General features: G+C 39.7%; 2 protein-coding genes across 6 annotated transcripts; one reads left to right on the forward strand and one right to left on the reverse strand.

The window, feature by feature from the left end:
- Nucleotides 1-502: 502 nt before the first annotated feature.
- On the forward strand, nucleotides 503-17031 carry pals1b (protein associated with LIN7 1, MAGUK p55 family member b). 5 transcript variants are annotated; one of them, XM_026319201.1, is made up of 14 exons: nucleotides 503-646; nucleotides 4247-4721; nucleotides 6311-6519; nucleotides 9242-9319; nucleotides 11224-11343; nucleotides 12042-12203; nucleotides 12739-12816; nucleotides 12908-13091; nucleotides 14009-14077; nucleotides 14261-14332; nucleotides 14887-15048; nucleotides 15279-15481; nucleotides 15727-15837; nucleotides 16046-17031. In XM_026319201.1, exons 2-14 carry the CDS (start codon nucleotides 4394-4396, stop codon nucleotides 16220-16222), a joined length of 1953 nt encoding a protein of 650 aa, XP_026174986.1. In that variant the 5' UTR covers nucleotides 503-646; nucleotides 4247-4393; the 3' UTR covers nucleotides 16223-17031. The 5 variants fall into 5 exon arrangements, with proteins under 5 accessions (XP_026174986.1, XP_026174985.1, XP_026174988.1 ...); XM_026319200.1 differs by lacking the exon at nucleotides 503-646 and adding an exon at nucleotides 1604-1824; XM_026319203.1 differs by lacking the exon at nucleotides 503-646 and adding an exon at nucleotides 1604-1824 and having other exon boundaries at nucleotides 11236-11343.
- Nucleotides 17032-17261: 230 nt separating this feature from the next.
- Nucleotides 17262-20733, reverse strand: atp6v1d (ATPase H+ transporting V1 subunit D). Its single transcript, XM_026319430.2, has 9 exons — nucleotides 20481-20733; nucleotides 19756-19873; nucleotides 19268-19347; nucleotides 19119-19186; nucleotides 18991-19035; nucleotides 18782-18885; nucleotides 18358-18424; nucleotides 18188-18266; nucleotides 17262-17973 (listed from the first exon to the last, which is right to left on the reverse strand). The coding sequence occupies exons 1-9, from the start codon at nucleotides 20519-20521 to the stop codon at nucleotides 17829-17831; spliced, it is 747 nt and encodes a 248-aa protein (XP_026175215.1). The 5' UTR covers nucleotides 20522-20733; the 3' UTR covers nucleotides 17262-17828.
- Nucleotides 20734-20764: the final 31 nt, after the last annotated feature.

Genomic DNA, 20764 nt, shown 5'->3' on the forward strand with positions numbered 1-20764 from the left:
AAATACAAGAAAAAAAAGGCAGCTTCAGGCTTTGGTGAAGATATTTCTGAGGCAGCATGAGATTATACCATTTCTGTTCTGCTTTGCAAGGTGAAATGACAATAGATCCCTTTAGCTGGTGATGATTATTAGTGCTGTGACAAGAACTTAGTTAAATTCATCGATGTGAATGTGTATAAAAGGTGTGGAATCTAAGGAGCTCATTGTAAAGATGCTTTTAGAAAATAACCACAAATTCCTCATAGCCTTAAGTGCAGTATGTTTACAGCAATTAGAGTGTTATTATGCAATATGATCAGGGCACATTGAGGTTTTGCTTTGGAAGACTGGTATGGTCCATGGCAAGAATACCCTCAGGGCTATGCAGACCAAGACCCCCACTGAGGTCATATCCTCTCTGCATGAGTCCTATAATATCTATTAGCGACAAGTTGGATTATGGTAATTGCATGTCTGACCAAAGGGGGGCGCTGAAGTGCTGCAGTGTTGCCAAGGAGACGACTCAAAACACCAGGAAGAGTCACAGTCAGATATCTGCACAGATGATGCTGCATCGAGGCTTAATGCGTCTGGGTCAGCTTGGCCAGTTCAATACCAGTAACCACAAGACTGTGTGCTGCCTTTGACCGATTGAATCACAGAAATGGTAAAAACAAATAACATTTTACAAGACCCTACAATACCTTACAATATGTCACTGGTACAAACGTGCTGAATTTGGTTTATTACAACAAGTTAGTTAGTCATTCTTTTAAGCAGACTGTTGATTCTAAGATTAATTAAAATGCTTTGTATGTTCTTATAGAAGTAAGCGTTATCAGTAACATGCTGTAAATTATACGCTATCTATTAATTAGCTAGCTGTGTGAGTATCAGTTATCGTGCTAAGTAAACTTAATTAGCTAAACAGTTTCATGGCGCTACAATAAAGATTTCAATTTCAAAATAAATTAATATTTTCCATGTCAGCATCAACATCTAAATCTTCCTCTAGAGAAGAATTACGCCTGTATCAGTGTCATCCAACAAACACAATCTCCCAATAAACACCTTGGACAAAATTTTAGTCGAAATTTGAATGAATCAGCTGCAGATTTTCTGACTGCCCCTAAAGTAACTATGGTAACTGCCCACAACAAAGATGGCGACTGTTTCAGACGTGTATTTTTATTAAAAATACAGGAAAAATAGACTCAAATATTACTAATGAGAACTAAACAAATTTTTTAAAAATACATTATTTTATTATTTATTTATTTATTTTGCTAAAATTAGCCCAAAAAACTGACAAAAATGAAATGATAAAATCAAAATTGGGTGTCACATTTCAAACACTGTTGGGTAGGAGATAATATGTTTCTCCGGAAATGTAAATAAAAAGAAAAATGTATAGCTTGTCAACAATGTATTGGCTATTTCACTTTCATTCACTTCAAATTTTATTGGTCCCACAAGGGACAAATAAATTCGTCTTATGCTCTTTTGAGAAAACACCAATACAACAAAAGTAATAATAATTTAGTATTTTATTCATACTTTATGTTTATAAATCTATAGGCCTGTATACGAGTCGTGACGTTGGATGTCCAACATGGCCGTCGCGGTGACGTAAGCTGAAGACGGCAGCGGCTCGTGCGGTGTTGTGTTTATACCTGCGGTCCCGGTGCTGAGCCCGGAGAAAACTCACCGCAGCAGCGGCTGGACGCGGTCCCGTGAAGACCGACAGAGACTTTGTGTTTTCTCCGTCAACGTCCCCACATTTCCAGAGAGTTGGAGAAGAGAAGAATAAGCGCTTCTTCCCAAAGTATACACAACTTTAAAGCGGTGAGTACGAACAGTTTGTCACGGGATAGCGACCGTTAAGCTACCGTCACAGTTAGCGCTGCCCGCCGACGAAGCGTCTTGATATCGTTATGTTGCTACAAGTTTTACAGCTTAAAACCATAAACACTTTTCTTCTAAACTGCTAAAAGCAGTGTATGAATGTGGGCTATAAAGTTACACAAAAAAGACACGTCTAACTTTAACGGTACCTAAAGCCTAACGTTAACTCACTCAGTAAGCAATACCTAATGGATGAGAGTATTTTGTTTTCACCCCTATTTGTGTGTAAGTAGTTCATTTCAGTCAGAGATCGGATGTTGGAGGGTAAATCCACCAAAACTCAGTTGGTCCGTTATTTGGTTAGTTAATAAAATTAAAATTGAGTTTGGCGAACAGCTATAGATCACTAATAGTCCATATAATGGTGCTCATATCAAAATGACTTGAGTAAAATACAGGAACGTAGCTCGTTAACATAGGAAACAACTAGTTTTATACTGTCAATGACACCGCCAGAAGCATGTTACATGTTTACTTGTGATCAAAGTAGTCTGAAAACTAGGTGGCTACTGCTTTGAGGGGCATGGCAAAGATGGAGTGGGATTGATTTGGTAATAACTTTATATTATGGTTATAAAGTATGCCCCAAATACCTAATGCAGCTGTCATTCAGACAGAGTAGCTGGTCTTGGGCATGTATGTAGCAAACTACTACTGCAGAATATTTTATGTAATCGATTGACTGTGACTACAGCTTTATGTAGACCTTGACCAGAGCTGTAAGCCACTCTTCAGCTAGATTAGTTTTCAACATACATTATACAAAGATTATTTCTGCTGGACCCACTTTTATATTGAACTGTATTGAGACCCTTTTCCATAGTTTGTACCTTTGTTCCTGGGGTATCTCATCCTGCCTAATCCTCTTATATTTTTAAATGGTTTGCTGATATGAGCTTGTTACTGTCTAATTTAACATCACATGTCATAATTAGCTCGTATTTCGTTTTACAGAAATACCTCACTGTTTCTGTAATCTTCCAGTATCCCTAAACTTGTTCCACCTATCTAAGGGACACCAAACCTTCATATAGTCTTGTTTGTTTATGTATGGGTGGGGTTGTGGACTTTATTATAATTCTTTTACCTATGCTCTGTCCCTTCCCAGTATCATCCCAGTGCCAGTGTGGCCACTGAGTTAGAGTATAGTTAGAGTTAGAGATCCCCAGGGTTAGTTAAGCCCACAGGAACAGATGGCCGGCTGGCAGGCTCTACTCTTTATCAGTCGTACGTCGGCAGTCTGAACGGAGCTAAATGCTTCTGCACAGGAGGGGTTTGGAAGGTTGGACCAAGAGCTGCGGGGATTGACCTGCCAGACGTAATTAGCTGTGGGAAGTAGGTAAAAGAGGGGGATGGCTGTCATGTGGTCATACGTAATATGGACATGTGACATGAGCCTCAAAGATGGCTTTTAGTGGCAAAGCTGTGTTTATCATTGTTATTATAAGTATACAAAAGGGTCTCTAACTGGTAAATAGTAATAATAAATGTAATTTACATGTAAATTACAATATTTTTCCCAATTTTAGTTCCAGGAAGTACATATATATCAAGGCTCTAATGTTATTTAATGTTAGCAGCTTCGAGAAAGAGAGTGTTACTTAAGCTACTGAATGGTATTTAAATACATGCTAATGTCAATATGTATGTATGTAGAAGTGCTTGTAGTTTTCTAGATATATATCCTACTTTTTGGCCTGCGGGGAACACTTTCACTCTTCACTCAGAGAGACTGTTTTTGTGAAATTTTATAGAATATAGATTGATGGGGTTTTTTTTTTTCACAAGCTGAACCAATGGAAACTAAAGTGAACATTGCTCATACTACCAAATTTGCTAAACCAGGTAATGCATGTGGCATCCTTAAAATAGATTATAATCCAGATCTAGTGGTAGTAGTGGATGTGTCATGTGTCACATTCCAATACAGTAAGTTTATGTGGCCATCGGTGCACACGCTACAGGTGGATATTTTAATTAAGCTTGCTCATAAGGGCGGGACATTTGGGGACAGGTGTACCCAAGCAAATGGCTCAGGATGAACTGAAGGGATTTCAGGTGACTGAGGCCAGAGAGTTAGATTAGTGGTGTGATAGATGAGAGGAGGAAGGAGGAAGTGCTGGTTAATAGACAGCCACCTACAAGGAGGAAAAATGATAATGTAAATAAATATAATAAATATAAGACAGCTTTTCAGCCTGACTGACTTTCTGAAATACATGGATTTATTGACTGCTCATTTTATTTTTTCGACTTCCTAATTTTTGCAATGTTCTTTTTGAAATATATATAAAAGGGTAAAATGTTTTGTTTGGCATGTAAAGTCAATTGAAAATAACATTTTAACTCTTTTGTATTTCAGGATGACATAACATAAAGAGAACAAAGGAAGACACCTGTCCCTGTAATGCAATGGCCCCTGTTTTGAGAAGTCTCAGCACCTATCACTCAAGCAGATCACAGTAAACAGTGGGGCAATTTGAAGCTGTATGCTGCTGCTGCAGGAGAGATGATCACTTCCCATATGAATGGATATGTGCATGAGGCCTCTGTTCATGCCAAGAGCCACAATGAGAGGGCTGTGGACTGTCCAGGAGAACAGAGTAGCCTTGTCAAATCTCCACACTGCGTTGCCCACATGGAGAGGATCCAGCACTACCAGGAGGAGCTGAGGAAGAAGAGAGAGGAGGACAGTAGGGGCAAGCATGACATCGACCCTAATGCTTCACTGAGGCTCAAGAAGTTATCACAGAATCCCAAACTGGGGATTGACAATCCCACATTTGAGGGGAAAGAAAATACCACCAAAGACACCAGCTCCCAGGATCATGTGACTGGTTAGTTGGGAGGAGGGGGTTGGAAGGGTTGGAAGGCCTTTACAGGGGTCAAGCAGGATGGAAGGAAGAAGCGAGGTTACAAAAGAGAGGAACAATGCAGTTTGTATTAAAGAGCGGGGAGTTGGGAGGTTTTACAAAAATTCAGTGAAAACAAAAGCAGACTAAACAATGACTATGGGCAGGTCAGAGCAGAAGGTGATAGTTGAGGAGAGAAATGTGTACTAGAAGCTGTACCATTTCCACTGCCTATTGTTTTCATTATTTTGTCTAGAGAATTTTATTGAATTTTTACTTTTCAAGTAAACACTGTTTTGCAGGGTTTTTTAGCATGTGTCCACAATGTAGAGTAGCAAATTTCAGATGTTATTAGTTAACTTGACTTGATTGCAATGATTTAATGTATTCAGATATTATACATTCAGACAAACAGGACTTCAATATTAGTGTGAAAAACTGACACAGAACCTGGAATAACTCCTTCAACGTATTTGCTATTGCTCCAGATAACAAATACAATAATTTTACTGCAAAACATGTCTATATGATAGTGTTATGTACAGAAAGGACATGATGCCCCTTTGCTACCATATTGACATCCTGTCATGGGGCTGACACACGGACGAACATACACACCCACATTCACATCTAAGGGAATTTTAGATTTAGCAATCAACCCAACCTGCATAAGTTTTGACCATGGGAGAAGCTGGAAATAAATGACAGGCAGGACTGTGTGAAAACCCACACAGTCATTGGAAAAACACACAAACCGCATACAGAACGGCACCAGGGAACATTCATTCTGTGATGCGACAGCGCTAACCACTGCTCCACCCTGCCGCCCTGAATATAGAAAATACATTTTCTAATTAAAAGTTATCCATCATGATAAATCTCCAGTGTAAACAATTGCAGCAACTGTTGAACTAAGATGAAAGTCTGACTTGAATAAAAATGAACTCCTAGGCATTGGGTGGAACAGGAGCACAATTCTAGTCCAGTAGTGCTGAGCCTCACAGTGTGATTTGTTACATCAATTTATTGAGAGTAAAAACAAAAAAGTCAAAGGCCTCATGCTGGGAATCTATTCTTTGTCATGACTCTTAAAGAATCCACTGTTTATTTATTTGCACCACCCTCCAGGTCACCCATCAGACATAAATGTGTACATAGATAATTGTATTACACTGAAATTCAACAGTTCTATTTAGCTGAAAGACAGTATTTCCATGGGATTTGTGGCCTAGCAGCAAGATTGGTACCTACATAAGATAATAGTTGGGTAATGTCTATGTGACTCAAGAGCCAAAATCAACTCCCTGTATAATTTACATATTTAGACCTTATATAATTATATTTAATAAATAATGAAAATCTGTTTGTTGAAGTAAATATTTATGTGTAAAATATACAGGTGCGACTTTTCTACTGAGCAGAATTGTGTTAAGCAGCTATGCTGTGAGAAAATGAATCCCGGAAGATGAACAATAAGCATTCATGTCTTAAAAGTTGTCTTCCAATTTTTTGTTCCTGTGTTCCTCAGCATTGTATCTGTACTATGTCTCTCACCGTCTGTGTCTCTTTGTCAGAAGTGGAGGAGTTGCTGCAGGCAATGAAGTGGGTGCAGCAATGCTTGACGGATTCACAGAGTCAACAGGATGTGGAGCTTATAATGCAGCTCCTTGCCAAGCAGGACTTCAGGAATGCCTACTCCATCTACACCGCTGTGTCCCAGCAGATGAGTAGAGTCAGTCCCACCTCACCCCTCACAGCACAAGCACAGGACCTTTGCCGGGAGGTACGAATAATGGTCAGGTAGAAGCAACTTCTAGAAGATGAAAACAACAATAATGTGTAGCACTTTGACTTTGCTGCAGTAAGATTTTGTGAGCTTGGTGCTAACCTTGCTAGTATTATTGTATCTGTACTATCCGTAGTTGCTGGGTCTGCAGGGTCTTAGGGTTTTTAAATGTGAGTGTTTTTTGGGTCCAGAGCTCCAGGAGAAAGTGAATCAGGGAGATTGGCAGACTCTGATCCAGGAAAATGAATACCTCACTTTAATTTTTTAGACATGTTTAACCATACCACAAAACCATTTTTGTACCTCATGAGACTAACAGAGGAGACAGTTTGTACATTAAACCGCTTAAATTGAACGCGCCAGTTTGTCATTTGGACACTGTTAAGCTTAATATTTAGAGGCAAGCACCTCTATGAGTAAAGTTATTGAACAAACCCAATCAAGAATAAAAAACCTTGGCTTGAGGTGATGATTAATTCAACAAAACTGCCCAAAAGACAGTGATGAAATATAAATTGCCTGGTGGAAAACAAAAATGAGGATTTTGTAGGATCCAGGACATGCATAGCTGTGAAAAAAAAAAAAAAAAATCTAAAAATTGAACATTGCAGAATCACGGTGAAAAGAACATACTTAGAAAAGGAGATTCTACATTTGCAGAGAGCAAGAAAGGCAAAGGAGGAGAGCTTAAACAAATGTAATTATGGGGTGTGGTATTCCACTACTTTGCAAATATATAATTCATGTTTTTTTTATTTGATCTCCCCACCCACCACTTGCTGTTTTATCTTTGAATAAAAAGTTGCCAGCTGTGTCTCCTGACTTTCAGTGCAGTGTGGCAAAGAGCAAGAAAGATTTTTAGTATTTAGGTTTATAATAGGTGAGAATCTACTACACCTTCATTCCTGGATGACAAGACACAAGCCAGTTGGTGTCTACCAAAGCAAAGTGACAGTAATTGACTTATGCCTCTGTGGTGCTGAGCCTTTGCACATTGAGAGCTCAAATACAGTCTGTCACAGAGCCCAGTCCCTGTAAAAAGACAGAAATTACGATATTGAGGCTTTCTGTGAACCAGCTCTATGACAGGCTACACCCATAATAACTGAATCATTAAGATTAGTGTCATCTTTTGATAGATGTAACAAAATAATGTAATACAGGCTTTTTAGCACAATCAAACTGGTGATTTTTAGCTGATGGCTAGATGTATCGCAGTCATCTATGTTTTGATGAGACCAGGTACTGTGAGCTGAGTAGGGTTCATTCAAAGGGCACCAAGCAGCACTGCTACAGAATTTTTATTCCAGCCTCGACAGCAATGGTTTGAACACATTGTGGCAAGGTGAGATGATCTGTTTTGCCTCACACACACATACACACGTTATCTTCATGCGTACAGTGAATCAGTGTGCACTCATCCACCATTTACAACCCCCGAAGCGTTTAACAACACATAACAGTTGAGCTACAGCATGTCTGAACTATGTGGCTATGCTGTGTGGCACTCAGATTGGCCATAGGGTAAACTAATCTCCCAGCAGCCCGCAGTACTGGCTGCAATGCTCCACAGTAAGGAGGCCAGAAAAAGAAACTCCAGCAGCTTACAGCAGTGTGGGCAGCACACCCAGGGGGAGGGGAAAGTGCGTCACCTTGTTAGTGAGAGCTTCGATTAGTGGAATGGATGAACTAAGCTGTAAGCAGGAGATGAAGAGGAAGAAGCAGAAAGACAGAGTACCGGGACATCAAAATGTCTACTGTCATGATTTAGTAAACAGTCCAATCCACAAACTATAGCATCCTTCCACTAAATGACAACACAAGAACCAAATGATTAAAATAGATCAATGTAAGAGACAGAACAGAGAAGAAAGAAAGCAATAAAAATGAAGCAGAGTGGCAAGTCTGAAATGCCATGAAGAGAAGTTTAATGTGCAGTAGTTCACATTTTTGTGAATATATACTTGTTAAATTTGGTTCACTATAACAATAATATGTAAACATAAAGAAAGTGAAACTTAGTCTGGTTGTGAATTGTGTCTTAGTTTTGTATTTTTACAAGACTAATAGCCAGCACTTATGAAGTTGCTTCACAGTAAAGGGAGCATGGAGCACTTTCCTTCCTCCTCTTCCCTCCTGTGAGTTACTATCTGAGTGTGCTGTATGTTATATGTGTGTGCAAAGACATATGTACATGATGTCTGTATACATTTCTCGTGTTTTTTCTTGGAAGTCTCTGAGGAATTTATCTCTTTACCATGTTATTGGCTCATTGGAAAATTACAAGACATGATTTTTGTGTACATGTAGGCATAGGTTGTTTCACTTTACAGTTCAGACTTCATACAGATTCTCATGCATTTAGTGGTAAAAACTTACTAAAAACTAGTGAAGTGCTACATACAGTGTAATGAAAAAAGGCTCCCAGACCAAAGAAGCAAAACAGGTAACGTTACATTCATACATTTTTTTTCTGCACCAATGGTCAGTACATAAGCACCTCATGGAAATTTAGTGTTTGTGTTTGGGTGGTCTCCTGTACAAATGGAGCTAAGATGTCTAAAAAAATCTGACAGCTGGCCCTGAGGTTTGCACAAGGAAATCTTCATAGTAGTTTTCATTATATTTAAAAAAATATCCCATTGAACAATTTAAGATGGTTTAAACTAATTCTAAATTTATACTTAACTTAATGTTATATGTCTGTGTTTCTGTTCAGGTACAGAAGATTCTTCAATCCAACCAGCAGAAGGAAGGTTTGGAGCTCAAGGCTCTGCTCACAAATCCTCATCTTCAGGTCAGTTATCAGCCTGCCATTGTAAGATAACACCAGTGAGGCTCAACCAGCCTGCAGAAACGTATACTCATAATTAATGTTATGCTGTGCTGATCTCAGTAGGGTTTTGGTTTCTCTTGCACCTCTATTTACAGGTTAGAGTTCAAGGTTAAGTATTAAATACTTCCTAAACTATGAAAGCTATGAAAAAAAAACTTCATAGTTCAGTGATCATATGTACAGGGCTTGATTAAAAAAACATTACAAATGACTGATTGCTCCATCATCATGATACAATAGTAATAATATTTCAATAGTGGAGTTTTTTAGCCTATCTGAATGACAGAGCATCTGGATAAGACTGAGCAGATGTTTTACAGCAGGGATTTCACTTTATTAAAGATATAATGTGTATGTAATTAATTATCTTCAAAATGTGAAATGTCTGTCCTGAAGATACTAATCTTCACTTGATGGCAAGATCACTGTCATAGTGGTGTTGGGTCAGAACTTGTCTGTTTTTATGTCACATTTTGGGGTATCCCTAGTTTATGTTGAAGGCAGTTCAGTGTGGCTTTAACCTACTTTAGTAATGAACCTCACAGGGTCAAGGCTGCTGTTGGATAACTAAGATGCGCTGAATGCTCCATCTTTGCAGGAACATCTCAGGGTCAGACAGGCCACTACCACAGCTATGTCAGTACCCACTATGACTAAGGCCTTACACATTTTATTTTTGTGATCAGTTCATTTCTTTAGTGAGATGTCTGTTTAGTTATTTGTATATAGCATGAATAGAACCAAACAGATACTCAAATTGTATTGCTTTGAAGTGGCTCCAGCTGCCTGAGTTCCACATTTGTCAGTTTAAGCCTCAGTAATTCTTTTATAGAAAGAAATGAAGTCACATTATCAGGTTGTCATTCTCCATTAGTGAGGCAGTAAGGTGAGAAAAGACCCCAGGTGGATGACTGCTCTGCTCTTTATGGTTGAGGGTCCTGACAAACAAGTGCCAGCGGTCTGATGTTTGACCCGTGTAACCATGTGAACTCCCAGTTCTCCCACTGGGGTTTTAACCAGTCCACTGAGTCAGAACCATGTCGCCAGCAGAGCCAGTGTGATTTGATGTGGTTCTGCCTTGTAGCACAGAAAGCAGTATAAACGTTTTTCTGAAGGGAGCATGAGTCACCCTGTGGTCTGTACAGGTAAACAACCTTGTTCCCAAAACTGAGTGAGACAGGTGTGTGTGTGAGATGAATAGGTCCTCCCTTAAGTCCACCAGTCTCCCTTTCATTGTTTTCCAGAGCACATTTTCCTCGTGAGCAGGAAAGCTAAAGGTGTTTGATGACTGATGCTGGTGGATCTTGACTCCTAAATGCAAAGAGAGATTAAGACAGATTGTGTGTACGGCAGAGCTTAACCCAGCCTGTGCTCTCTCAGGCCCCCTCTGCTGCAGGATAGAGAAACTAATTTGGTCTGACAGTTATTAATTGTGGGGTACAGAGCACTTGTCACATTAAATGAAGTGAAGGAACAGTCTCTGTATAATTTCTGGCTTAGAGGTGAGTTTGCTGACTGGTCCTGTTAAAAAAGGAGTAGGTAGGCTTCTGGTAGCAGGTGCATGTCTAAGGGAAGGGGTTTGGAGACTTGCTTGATATCACATTGTTTAATACAAACAACCACAAAACAAGGAACTAACTTTAACTGTACAGGATTTATGATAATTTTGTTTCTAAGCCAATTACAACCGTTAAGGACATTCCCATCCATTCACTCTTTTCCTCATGCTGCCTCCTCCATTATTTTTCTGTTTCTGTCTACTGTCTACTGTCTGCGTCTGCGTCTGCGTCTATGTCTGCGTCTGTGTCTGTAAAATTTCTATATGTATATGTTGTTTGTTTCTGTGTGTCTGTTTTTTGTGGCAGGCACTGATGCAGGTCCATGACAGTGTGGCAGGACAGGAAATGGCAGAGGAAAATGTGACTCAGTACCTTGGAGAGACGGTTAAACTGGTGCGGCTAGAGAAGGCCCGTGACACTCCACTGGTACGACACTATCTATTAGTCTTTTTCATCCGCTAACAGCTGTTTTCATGTCTTTCTACATTTTCTCACAGTCTGTCAGTTAAGCTGCTTCATGCTTTATAGTCAACTTGTGAATGTGATTCAGTATTACAGATGCAAAGTGTGAGAAACAAGGAAGCTGATGTGACAGTTGATGGGTATAATTACAATAAAACCAAAACTGAAGAATCTCACATATTCACATTTAATTATTTAAATACAACAAAAAAAGTGCAAGGATAAATCAAGTCATCATACATTGTTGATGTATGTGGCTCTTCAGCATCTCTTCACTGCTATTGGGTGTGAATGTGTGAAGTCCAGACAAGAGACCCTTACTCTCAGCTTTCACCATGTTCCAGCTTTCACCCTGCTAAAGCTCTCACATTTATCACTGGGGTGTGTCAGTGTCAGTGTCCCCACAAACCATCAGGACAGTAAAATGCCTGTCATGTTATTTCCAGACAACCAGGTTGTGTTCGCACTGTGTGACATATTTATGTATTATGTCCATATGTATTCTACCTGTTGTGTCACATTTTGCTTTTCGACTCTTATACATTTCAGTGTCACTTTAGAGAATGTTGCATTTTCATTTCAATTCTTGGTGTGTTGCTTGTGATGTAAGCTCATTTCATCTCATTTATTGTAACTGAACTCTTTGCGTGTGTGGCCATCAGGGTGCAACTGTGCGTAATGACGTGGACAGTGTGGTGGTGAGTCGTGTGGTGAAAGGCGGAGCAGCAGAACGGAGCGGCCTCCTCAGTGAGGGAGATGAGATCCTGGAAATAAACGGGATTTCTATACGTGGAAAACACATTAATGAAGTCCATGACTTATTGGTAAAGACCAGGTTTATTCGGGTTGTGCCTAGAAACTTCTAGAGCTGTTTTGATTTTTTTATCAAGGAGTAATTCATGCTAAGTTAAAACTGTTACAAATTTATTTGACTTTCAGAGCAGTACTTGAAGTGTATCTATAGGTGCCTAAAATTGAAATGTAAATCATTTACATTTATTACCATGAAGGCATTTAAATAAATGGTGGTCTTACTTGGGCCACCTGTTCTTCCATTTGGCTCCATCTCTAATGCAGCCACTTCTAGGTTCATGCAAAATTAGACTAACAAGCAGATTTAGCTGTAGTTACTGATGAATGTAGTTATTTCTAGAATAAAGTAACTTCTTTTTCCTGTCCCAAAGCCAAAAAATAAGTATCTGAGCTGCTGTTTCAGAAACTGTAATATACTTCCAGCTGCATATCAATAAAACATTGCTAAAAGTTCTAGCACCTGGGTCATTAGTGCAGAAAAATATTATTTTATAGAAACTAATGTTCTGACATGGTTAATTCTTTGCATCTCATCTTTTCCATCAGCAACAAATGCACGGCACTCTGACGTTCCTCCTTATCCCGAGCTCTCAGATTAAACCTGCCCCACACAGACACACTGTAGTAAGTCTCTTATGATTTGAGCATACATGTGTGATTGTGCCTGCCTGCATAAATGCAACAGCAGTCCTGACATTGTTAACCCCATTCTCAGATGCATGTACGGGCTTACTTTGACTACGACCCCTCTGATGACCCTTTTGTGCCCTGTCGGGAGCTGGGCCTGTCCTTCCAGAAGGGAGACATCCTCCACGTCATCAGCCAGGATGACCCCAACTGGTGGCAGGCCTACAGGGATGGAGATGAGGACAACCAGCCCCTGGCTGGACTCATTCCAGGTAGGGATTAGGCCAGGGTCACTATCTGGCAGATGGCAACTGTAATGAATTATTCCTGCCAATGTAAAAATCGAGAAGAATCTATACAGTTATGGTGAAATGTATAATTATTTGTGCATCACAGTTTTTACTCTTATATATAAGTAACATGCAATATCCATGTCTGCTACATGATCTTATTATTTGTTTTTTTTTTTTTTTTTGCATGTTTCCTGTTTGGTATTTTCACAAAATGTGAAAAAGGGATCAACATAATTGGAGTTGAAAGCTTATGTGGGTTGAGGGTTGGGTTGCACTGAGGATAAAGGGCAAGAGAAGCATGTCTGTTTTATTATGGACACCGTTATAGAAGCAGTACTTCCACCAGCAAGTACAAACAAAATGTTGAATACTGATGAGTAATTTGTTGATTAGAAATTGTCTATTCGGATCTTATAATATATTTCCAAGTTAATTATTAATTCAATCACATGTTAGAAAAGTGCCTGAAACTTGAGACTAATCTAATAGTACATGAACCATTCTGGCAGGAAACACCACCCATCTGCTACATCAAGCAGATTAAAACACCTTATTTGTGATTAATCTCTGACCCAGACCTGTTGTGACTGGAAGAGAAGAAGGTTAAGCACTGGAAATGGAAAGGAGGCCATCGTTTTCACTGTTCTTGAGCATGTCTGGAAAGTCAAAGGCTGACAGATTACAGTATTCTAGGCCTACCAGCACGTTGGACTTGGCCATTTTTAGCCACTTAGTAGAGTGCCTATGCTGATGCATGTTATTTGATTATTAGTTGAGACATTTCGATGAACACCATCCAAAATGTTCCAACACATTTTAAATAAACATGGGCTCTTGAATAGAAAATACACTGAATTTATAGTATTCAGTAGCTGACCTGTTTCCATTTTTTTCAGGGAAGAGCTTCCAGCAACAGAGAGAAAGCTTGAAGAAAACTATTACAGACAAGAGTCGGGAGCCCCAAGGTGAATAGATAATGTTAAAATACACATTAAGCTTAAAAAAACATGTTTTGCATAAAAAAAACATTTTGCATCTAATTTCATTCATATGAAAATGTTGAATTTGCAATGCCTTGACAACTGTAATGAAGAGAAATGATAATCCACCATTAAAAGCTAAATTCTTTTCCCTTGTAATTTTTTCAGTGAAGCATTGGTATGCAAAGAAAAGCAAGAAACAAAGGAAGAAGAGCACATCAAACTTTAGCAAAAATACAGGTAAGACTACTTTTTTCTTTTTATTGTACCTCTTTCTCATCAGCAGCGTAACAGATTTAGAAGTGGATTGTGTGTTTAAGAATGTGCTCCTGCATGTGTGAAAATACCAGTGAGATACTACATACTTATCACACAAAACGTCTTCCACTGTCACTCCTCATTTACCACCTGTGACAAAATGCTTCCATGCTGGGCAGCTGCCAAGTGTCTGCACAGTTTTAGTATTAACCCCACACATTAGCTGGAGTTGACACATTCTGTTGTTGCTGCAGCAGCTTGTCCAGACTCAGTGTGTCACAGGTCAGATTAGTCCTGAAGACAGGACTAATCTGACCTGGGGAGGCAGCAACAGGTGTCCAGCAGGTGCACAAATGGTTTGGAGGGACCTGTGGGGTTAGTGCTTCACACACACAAACCACATTTATACACAGACGTACACATAGACTGTGGTTGTTTATTGGATTTTATTAAAAGTCAGAGCGCAGTACAGCAGCCCAGGGGCCAGAAGGGATTTGGTTTATGCTTCATTAACCTGTCTTGTGCTGTCTTTTCAGATTATGATGACATTCTGACCTATGAGGAAATGTCCCTTTATCACCAACCTGCCAATCGGAAGCGCCCTGTAGCTCTGATTGGCCCGACAAACTGTGGTCATGATGAGTTGCGTCGGAGGCTTCTGTCCATTGAACCAGAAATGTTTGCTGTTGCTGTTCCACGTGAGTCCACATTTTGGGAAGGCATGAGGACGTGGCATCGTTAAATACATAGCAGTTTTTACCAAACCAAACATCTACTTTGTGATTCAGTGAAATAATTTAAATATCCATCACCTTTAGTCAAATGACTCCAGAAAATGCTCAGATTTTATAGTCAAAGCGCAAAATTTAGAGTAAAGGTCTGCCAGGATTTTTTGCAATAACTCAAATTTATCCTTTTCATGGTCCAGACACGACCAGAAACCCACGGATACATGAACGAAATGGGCGTGAGTACCATTTTGTAAGCCGGTCCGCCTTTGAAACAGACCTGACAGCAGGGAAGTTCATTGAGTCCGGTGAATATGAGAAGAACCTGTACGGCACCAGCACAGACTCTGTCCGACACATCGTTAACTCTGGACGCATCTGCTTGCTCTGCCTGCACACCAGGGTAAGAGCCTGTACCAGTATCACTACCAGTACCATTACTAGTACCAGTACCTGTGACTGTACAATTCTCAACATTGTTTCTGTTGCACATTAGCTACAAAAATCATATTATTTCTTAGTCTCTAACTTAACCATTGTGGCTCATTACTGCTTACTGATATAGCAGACATCTTATATTGACTACATAAGATGCCATAGTGGTGCTGGAGCTTTGTTTTGATCTTTCCTTCCATTTCCTTTTGTTAGTCACTGCGAGTACTGAGGTCTTCCAACCTTAAGCCGTATGTGATCTTCATCGCTCCTCCTTCTCAAGAACGACTACGCACCCTGCTGGCCACAGAGAGCAAGACACCAAAGGTACTCTCTGTACAGTTTTGCAAAATTATATTTCACTCTCATGTTGATATGCATGTTGTAAATATTGTAACTGAAGCACTTAAAATATCAGAAAATAAAATGCTTGACTTGGTTCTCTGGCTGAGTAGGAAAGAATTTGTTAAAAATTCTTCAACCTCACAGAACCACCTTCTCAGACTGACGTCTCATGTTCTGTTTCTCTGCACAGCCAGAGGAGCTAAAGGAGATCATTGAAAAAGCTCGTGAGATGGAGAGAAATTTCGGCCACTTCTTTGATGCAACCATCGTGAACATGGATCCAGAGCAGGCTTTCCACGAGCTGCGCAGGCTGATAGACAAGCTGGACACTGAGCCACAGTGGGTGCCCACCTCCTGGCTGTGCTAGAGATCACAGGGTGGCACCAGTACCAGGTAAACAGAAGAGCAAAAACGTATATTCCTGGAAACTGAAAAATAAAGGATGGACAGTCACTGGATTTTCACTTGCACATTTTCCTCCTGTGTAGAGGAGGTGACTGGTACCACATGTTGCAGGGATGGACTTATGTTTCTTACGTTTCTTCTTCTTGGTGTTCGTCCTTGTGGGTGATGGTTTTGTTCTGTGAAATGTCTTGTTTATCTCAGTTTTATGCAAAGTCATTTATCAAACAAATAGAAATATTTCTATTCATAATACTTATTTATAATTGTAAATATCTATTTTCTAGACATATTTTATTGTTACATTTTGTGTGTGATATACCGAACAGTACACTCACATGGAAGTGTTAATGTCACAGCTTTTAAATGGCCATCTGTTACAGCAGAAAGGCAAGACCAAGAACAAGAGAGGCACATGTATAAAAGTGGCTACAGTGTAATGTCCTCCATTCAGAAATATATAAGAAGAATCTGCTGTAGTCTGCACAGTTTGAGGGTTGTTCTTTTACACCAGCATCAGTATTATTCTGTGTTGATTCATGTCTCATCTATGCTGTAATGCCAGACTTGTAATCTAAGGTTATCTATCATTACTATCAGTATATGTCATGCTGCAACGTACTGTTGAGATTGTATTTTTTTACCAATACTGTTTGAACAAAACATCAGCTCTCTCAGTATAACTCCAATAAATGCTGTATTGGTTCTTTTCAGGGTACTTCATAAGAACAATTCAGGAAGTGTTAATAAAATCAGAAACACTGTATAATGATATATCTGATTTATCTGGGAAATTCTGTTATGATAGCAAACTTTTCATTTAAAGTAACTTTTCAATGTTGGTCACACAACAGAAATATACACTAACTCAACTCTTGATGTCTAACCAATACTCCTATATGTAGTATTCCAGTATACAATGACCGATAGAACCTAAAAGCTTTTACATCAGTACAAACATTTTGGTGCAAACTCTGATCTTAACAAGAAATCAAGGACAGTGCTTATTTAGAACATCTTTATTTGGATTTAGTGTTGGGCTTCGTTGGCTGGCACACCACGTTTTACAGAGGGGGTCATATTAGGGGTTGTGGTTCAACATCCTCAGGAGGTAACAACAACCCTGAGATGTGAAGCCGGCAGAGGGAGAGGCCTCCACAACATACACTCACACTCTCTTGAAATTCACAACCATCTTGAGCTTTACAGCATGCAACGGCTCTATGTGTTATGAGTAAAGTATTGACACGTTCATCAGTCACAGAATTCTTCTTTAATTTCACTCGCAAACCATGTACAAACGTACTACTATTCTTATTAAGAGGTTTAATAACAGTGAACTGACTCCCTTGTGTGCAACAGCCAAGTGCGACAACACTTTGGTTCTGTACAGTGACAAATCTGGAACCACACAATACCTTCCAGCACTGACACAATAGAACAATTCATCACAAACAAGTACACAAACACGGCTTTCATTACTTGCATGAAAAGACAACGATATAGCCATAGAGGCACAGAATAAATAGGATGAGTGGTGAAGTTGGTGACTTGTGGCCTGAAGAAGCCTGTTACTCAAACAGCAGGTCTTCATCCATCTCCTCTGTCAGCATGTTAGCAGGCTCTGCAATGGGACCCAACTTAGCCAGACGAGCCGCAATCTCCAGCTCTGTCTTTTCCCGGAGCTGCTTCTTCTTCTCTTGGATCTTCTTCAGCCTGGAACAGTAGGAAATGTAAGTATTAAAACTTTACTTTTTGGGGATAGTTAATCATTAATGGGGAAATATGATAAACAAGTATCTTATCTAGAAAAAAGTTTTAAAAACAACTGTCATTATGGACGTTGCTTAACCTCGTGCCTTAATCAGACAAACGTTTCATATGAAAAACGATCAGAGGTAAATATTTGGGGCTGTTTGGCTACGTTTACCTGTAAAACTCCTCTCGCTCTCTCTCATCCAGTTCTGTGATGATGTAGGTGAGGGTGCGATCAATCCGGGGAATGATCACTATAAAGTGAGTTAAAGATTAGCAGATCTACAAATAAGGGCTTTCATTTTTGAGAATAAGTCTGTGATTTAATGTTAAGTGTGAATTTACCATGCTCAATAGCATTCACACGGCGGTTGGTGATCTTTATGGCTTCATCCAGAGTGACAAAAGATGTCTGCAGACAGAATGTGGGCAACTCTGTCAGAATTTCTCAATCATATAAATATCCAGAGAAATCCTGGTAGTTTTTCATTTTTCATTAAATTAATATAATAAAATATAAAAAAATATCCCTAATTTGGCATGGTATTTTAAAAAATAAGTTATGTACATAAAATTTAATTCTGCAAAGTAAATACTAAGTTAAATACACACTGTGAAGTTAAAGTAAGGACTACAAAGTAGCATAAAATAAAAATACGTCCAAATATCTAGAAATTCTATCAAAGTACTTTGTACTTTCCACCTTTCACTTGTGAAGTAACAAGACTTTGCTGAATAAATATAACTTATTTGTAAGAGCACCCTCTACCTGTAAGGAGGCCAACTCCACAAGCAGCTCAACAGCTCTTGCATAGTTCCTCTTCAACCTGGAGAGCTGCTCTCCTCCTCTGGCCAGGCCAGTCAGCTCATAACCTGACAGGCACAGTAACAGTGAGAACTCACTATCTCAGTAGTCATAAAAAATCTTTTTGTCTAAATGGGATGTACATTCATAGCATATAGTGCTAATTGACTTACTGTCCCCGCCTTCTTGATAGTGCTCAAAAACTGGCAGGGTAACACCTGAAAGAAAGTCAGTATACACATAAGAACTCGTCCTGTCAGTGATTGGAAGAAGAAGAAGAAGTGACATTTTTGAAGCTAACCTGCCACGTTGTCTTTCTTAGCTCTGACTTTCACCTGGGCTTTGTTGACATTCTGTATTACAGTGGTACTGTGGACAGAATAACCAACTGTTGTTACAGATCATTTGGTACAATCATACCACATCACATCATCTTACTCTGGTTCTTACCTGAAGTCTCCAGCTGCAAATTTGGCTTCAGCCAAAGAGAAGGCAGCTTCTCTCATTACCTCTCCCATCTTGGTCTTAGTCTAAAGGACGGAGACAGAGACAATAAGACAAAGTCTCCCTTTGGGAAACAACTCTCACTGATTACAGAAATATAGTCAGTCGTCAGTTTATTAAATACATCAAGCTAAAGCTAATACAGGCTAAAACACCAGCCCTACAATAAATCTTACCCCCAGGAAGGTGACAGGGTTTAGTTTCTATTGGAAGCTGCAGTTTGTGGTGTTGCTGAAATGTTTAAATACACACTGAGACGTGCTTCTACTGTTTTGTTCAACCACTCATATCACTGAAACAGAGCAGTTGAATGAAAACCTGTCAAACAGCCTCAGTAGCATTTGAACATTATCACCTTCATGAAGCGGCTGTTGTGTTACACTTACTGCACTTAAGTAAATGGAAACTTGGTGTATCAGTTATTTTCGACTGACCTCGATAATTTTGCGAAGAATCTGACGGAAGCGCATTGACAGGGCATCAGATTTCTTCTTGAGGAGGTTACGTCCAGTCTGTGCCCCTTTCAGCCGAGCCTTCATGATGGTCTGAGCCCTGTAGCGTCAAACAAAACATACTGATCTGTGATTCTGTATTTGAACGTAAGCTAATTTATAACACAAGAGCCAAACATTCATGCATTGTTTCACATGCTTTTCTTAATTTTGCAAACTAGCCACTAACAAGCAGCAAAATACTGGGACTAATCCACACCAGTGGCTCCTAGTTTACATTTATAGCTTTTATATCACACCTCAGTGATACTTGCAAAAGGGGGGTGGTACTTCATCAGTGTATTACAGGTCTAAACCACAATCCTCCTCTAGGACTGAACTTCTCTTACACACATAGAGGCTTGAAAACCCCTGACACAGTCATTCGACCTTGCAGACAACACAGGAGCAGTTAGATACTCAGGTTACAGGACACAGGTCAGCATGTTTCACACCCTTTAGAAGTGACAGCTCACACTCTGATGATGATAGAAACATCACATGACGAAGGAGCACTCTTCCTCTTTCAGACGCCAACCTGACAGATACAAACTAGAGATTTAGTTCGGGTCACGGTGTCTGGGGCTGCAAAGCAAAAGGTCAGCATCACATCAGCTGCATGAGGAGCTGGAGCGAGTTAGCAGTGAGCTAGCAAACAAGACTCTTACATTCTGGAGGGGAATATGTCGATCCTGTCTTTCGAAGACATCTTTTCGTCTCTTGGTTGATGTTTCCTGTTTTCTGTTTGCTCCCCTTTTTCTAAAATAAACACCGGAGCGTTCGCTTTAACCCTACTCTGTGATCTGCGGGTCTGAGAGAGAGAAGCGGTTGTTTTTGTGCAGGATTAGCCGCATAAATCGAGACGATGGTCGTGATCTTGTCCGCTTCTGCCCGTGGTGATCAGCTGGCCCGTGGTCATGTGACTAAGCCGAAGTCGTTCTGCACATGCGCG

This window comes from Mastacembelus armatus, chromosome 24, assembly GCF_900324485.2.
Source record: "Mastacembelus armatus chromosome 24, fMasArm1.2, whole genome shotgun sequence".
Taxonomy (NCBI): domain Eukaryota; kingdom Metazoa; phylum Chordata; class Actinopteri; order Synbranchiformes; family Mastacembelidae; genus Mastacembelus; species Mastacembelus armatus.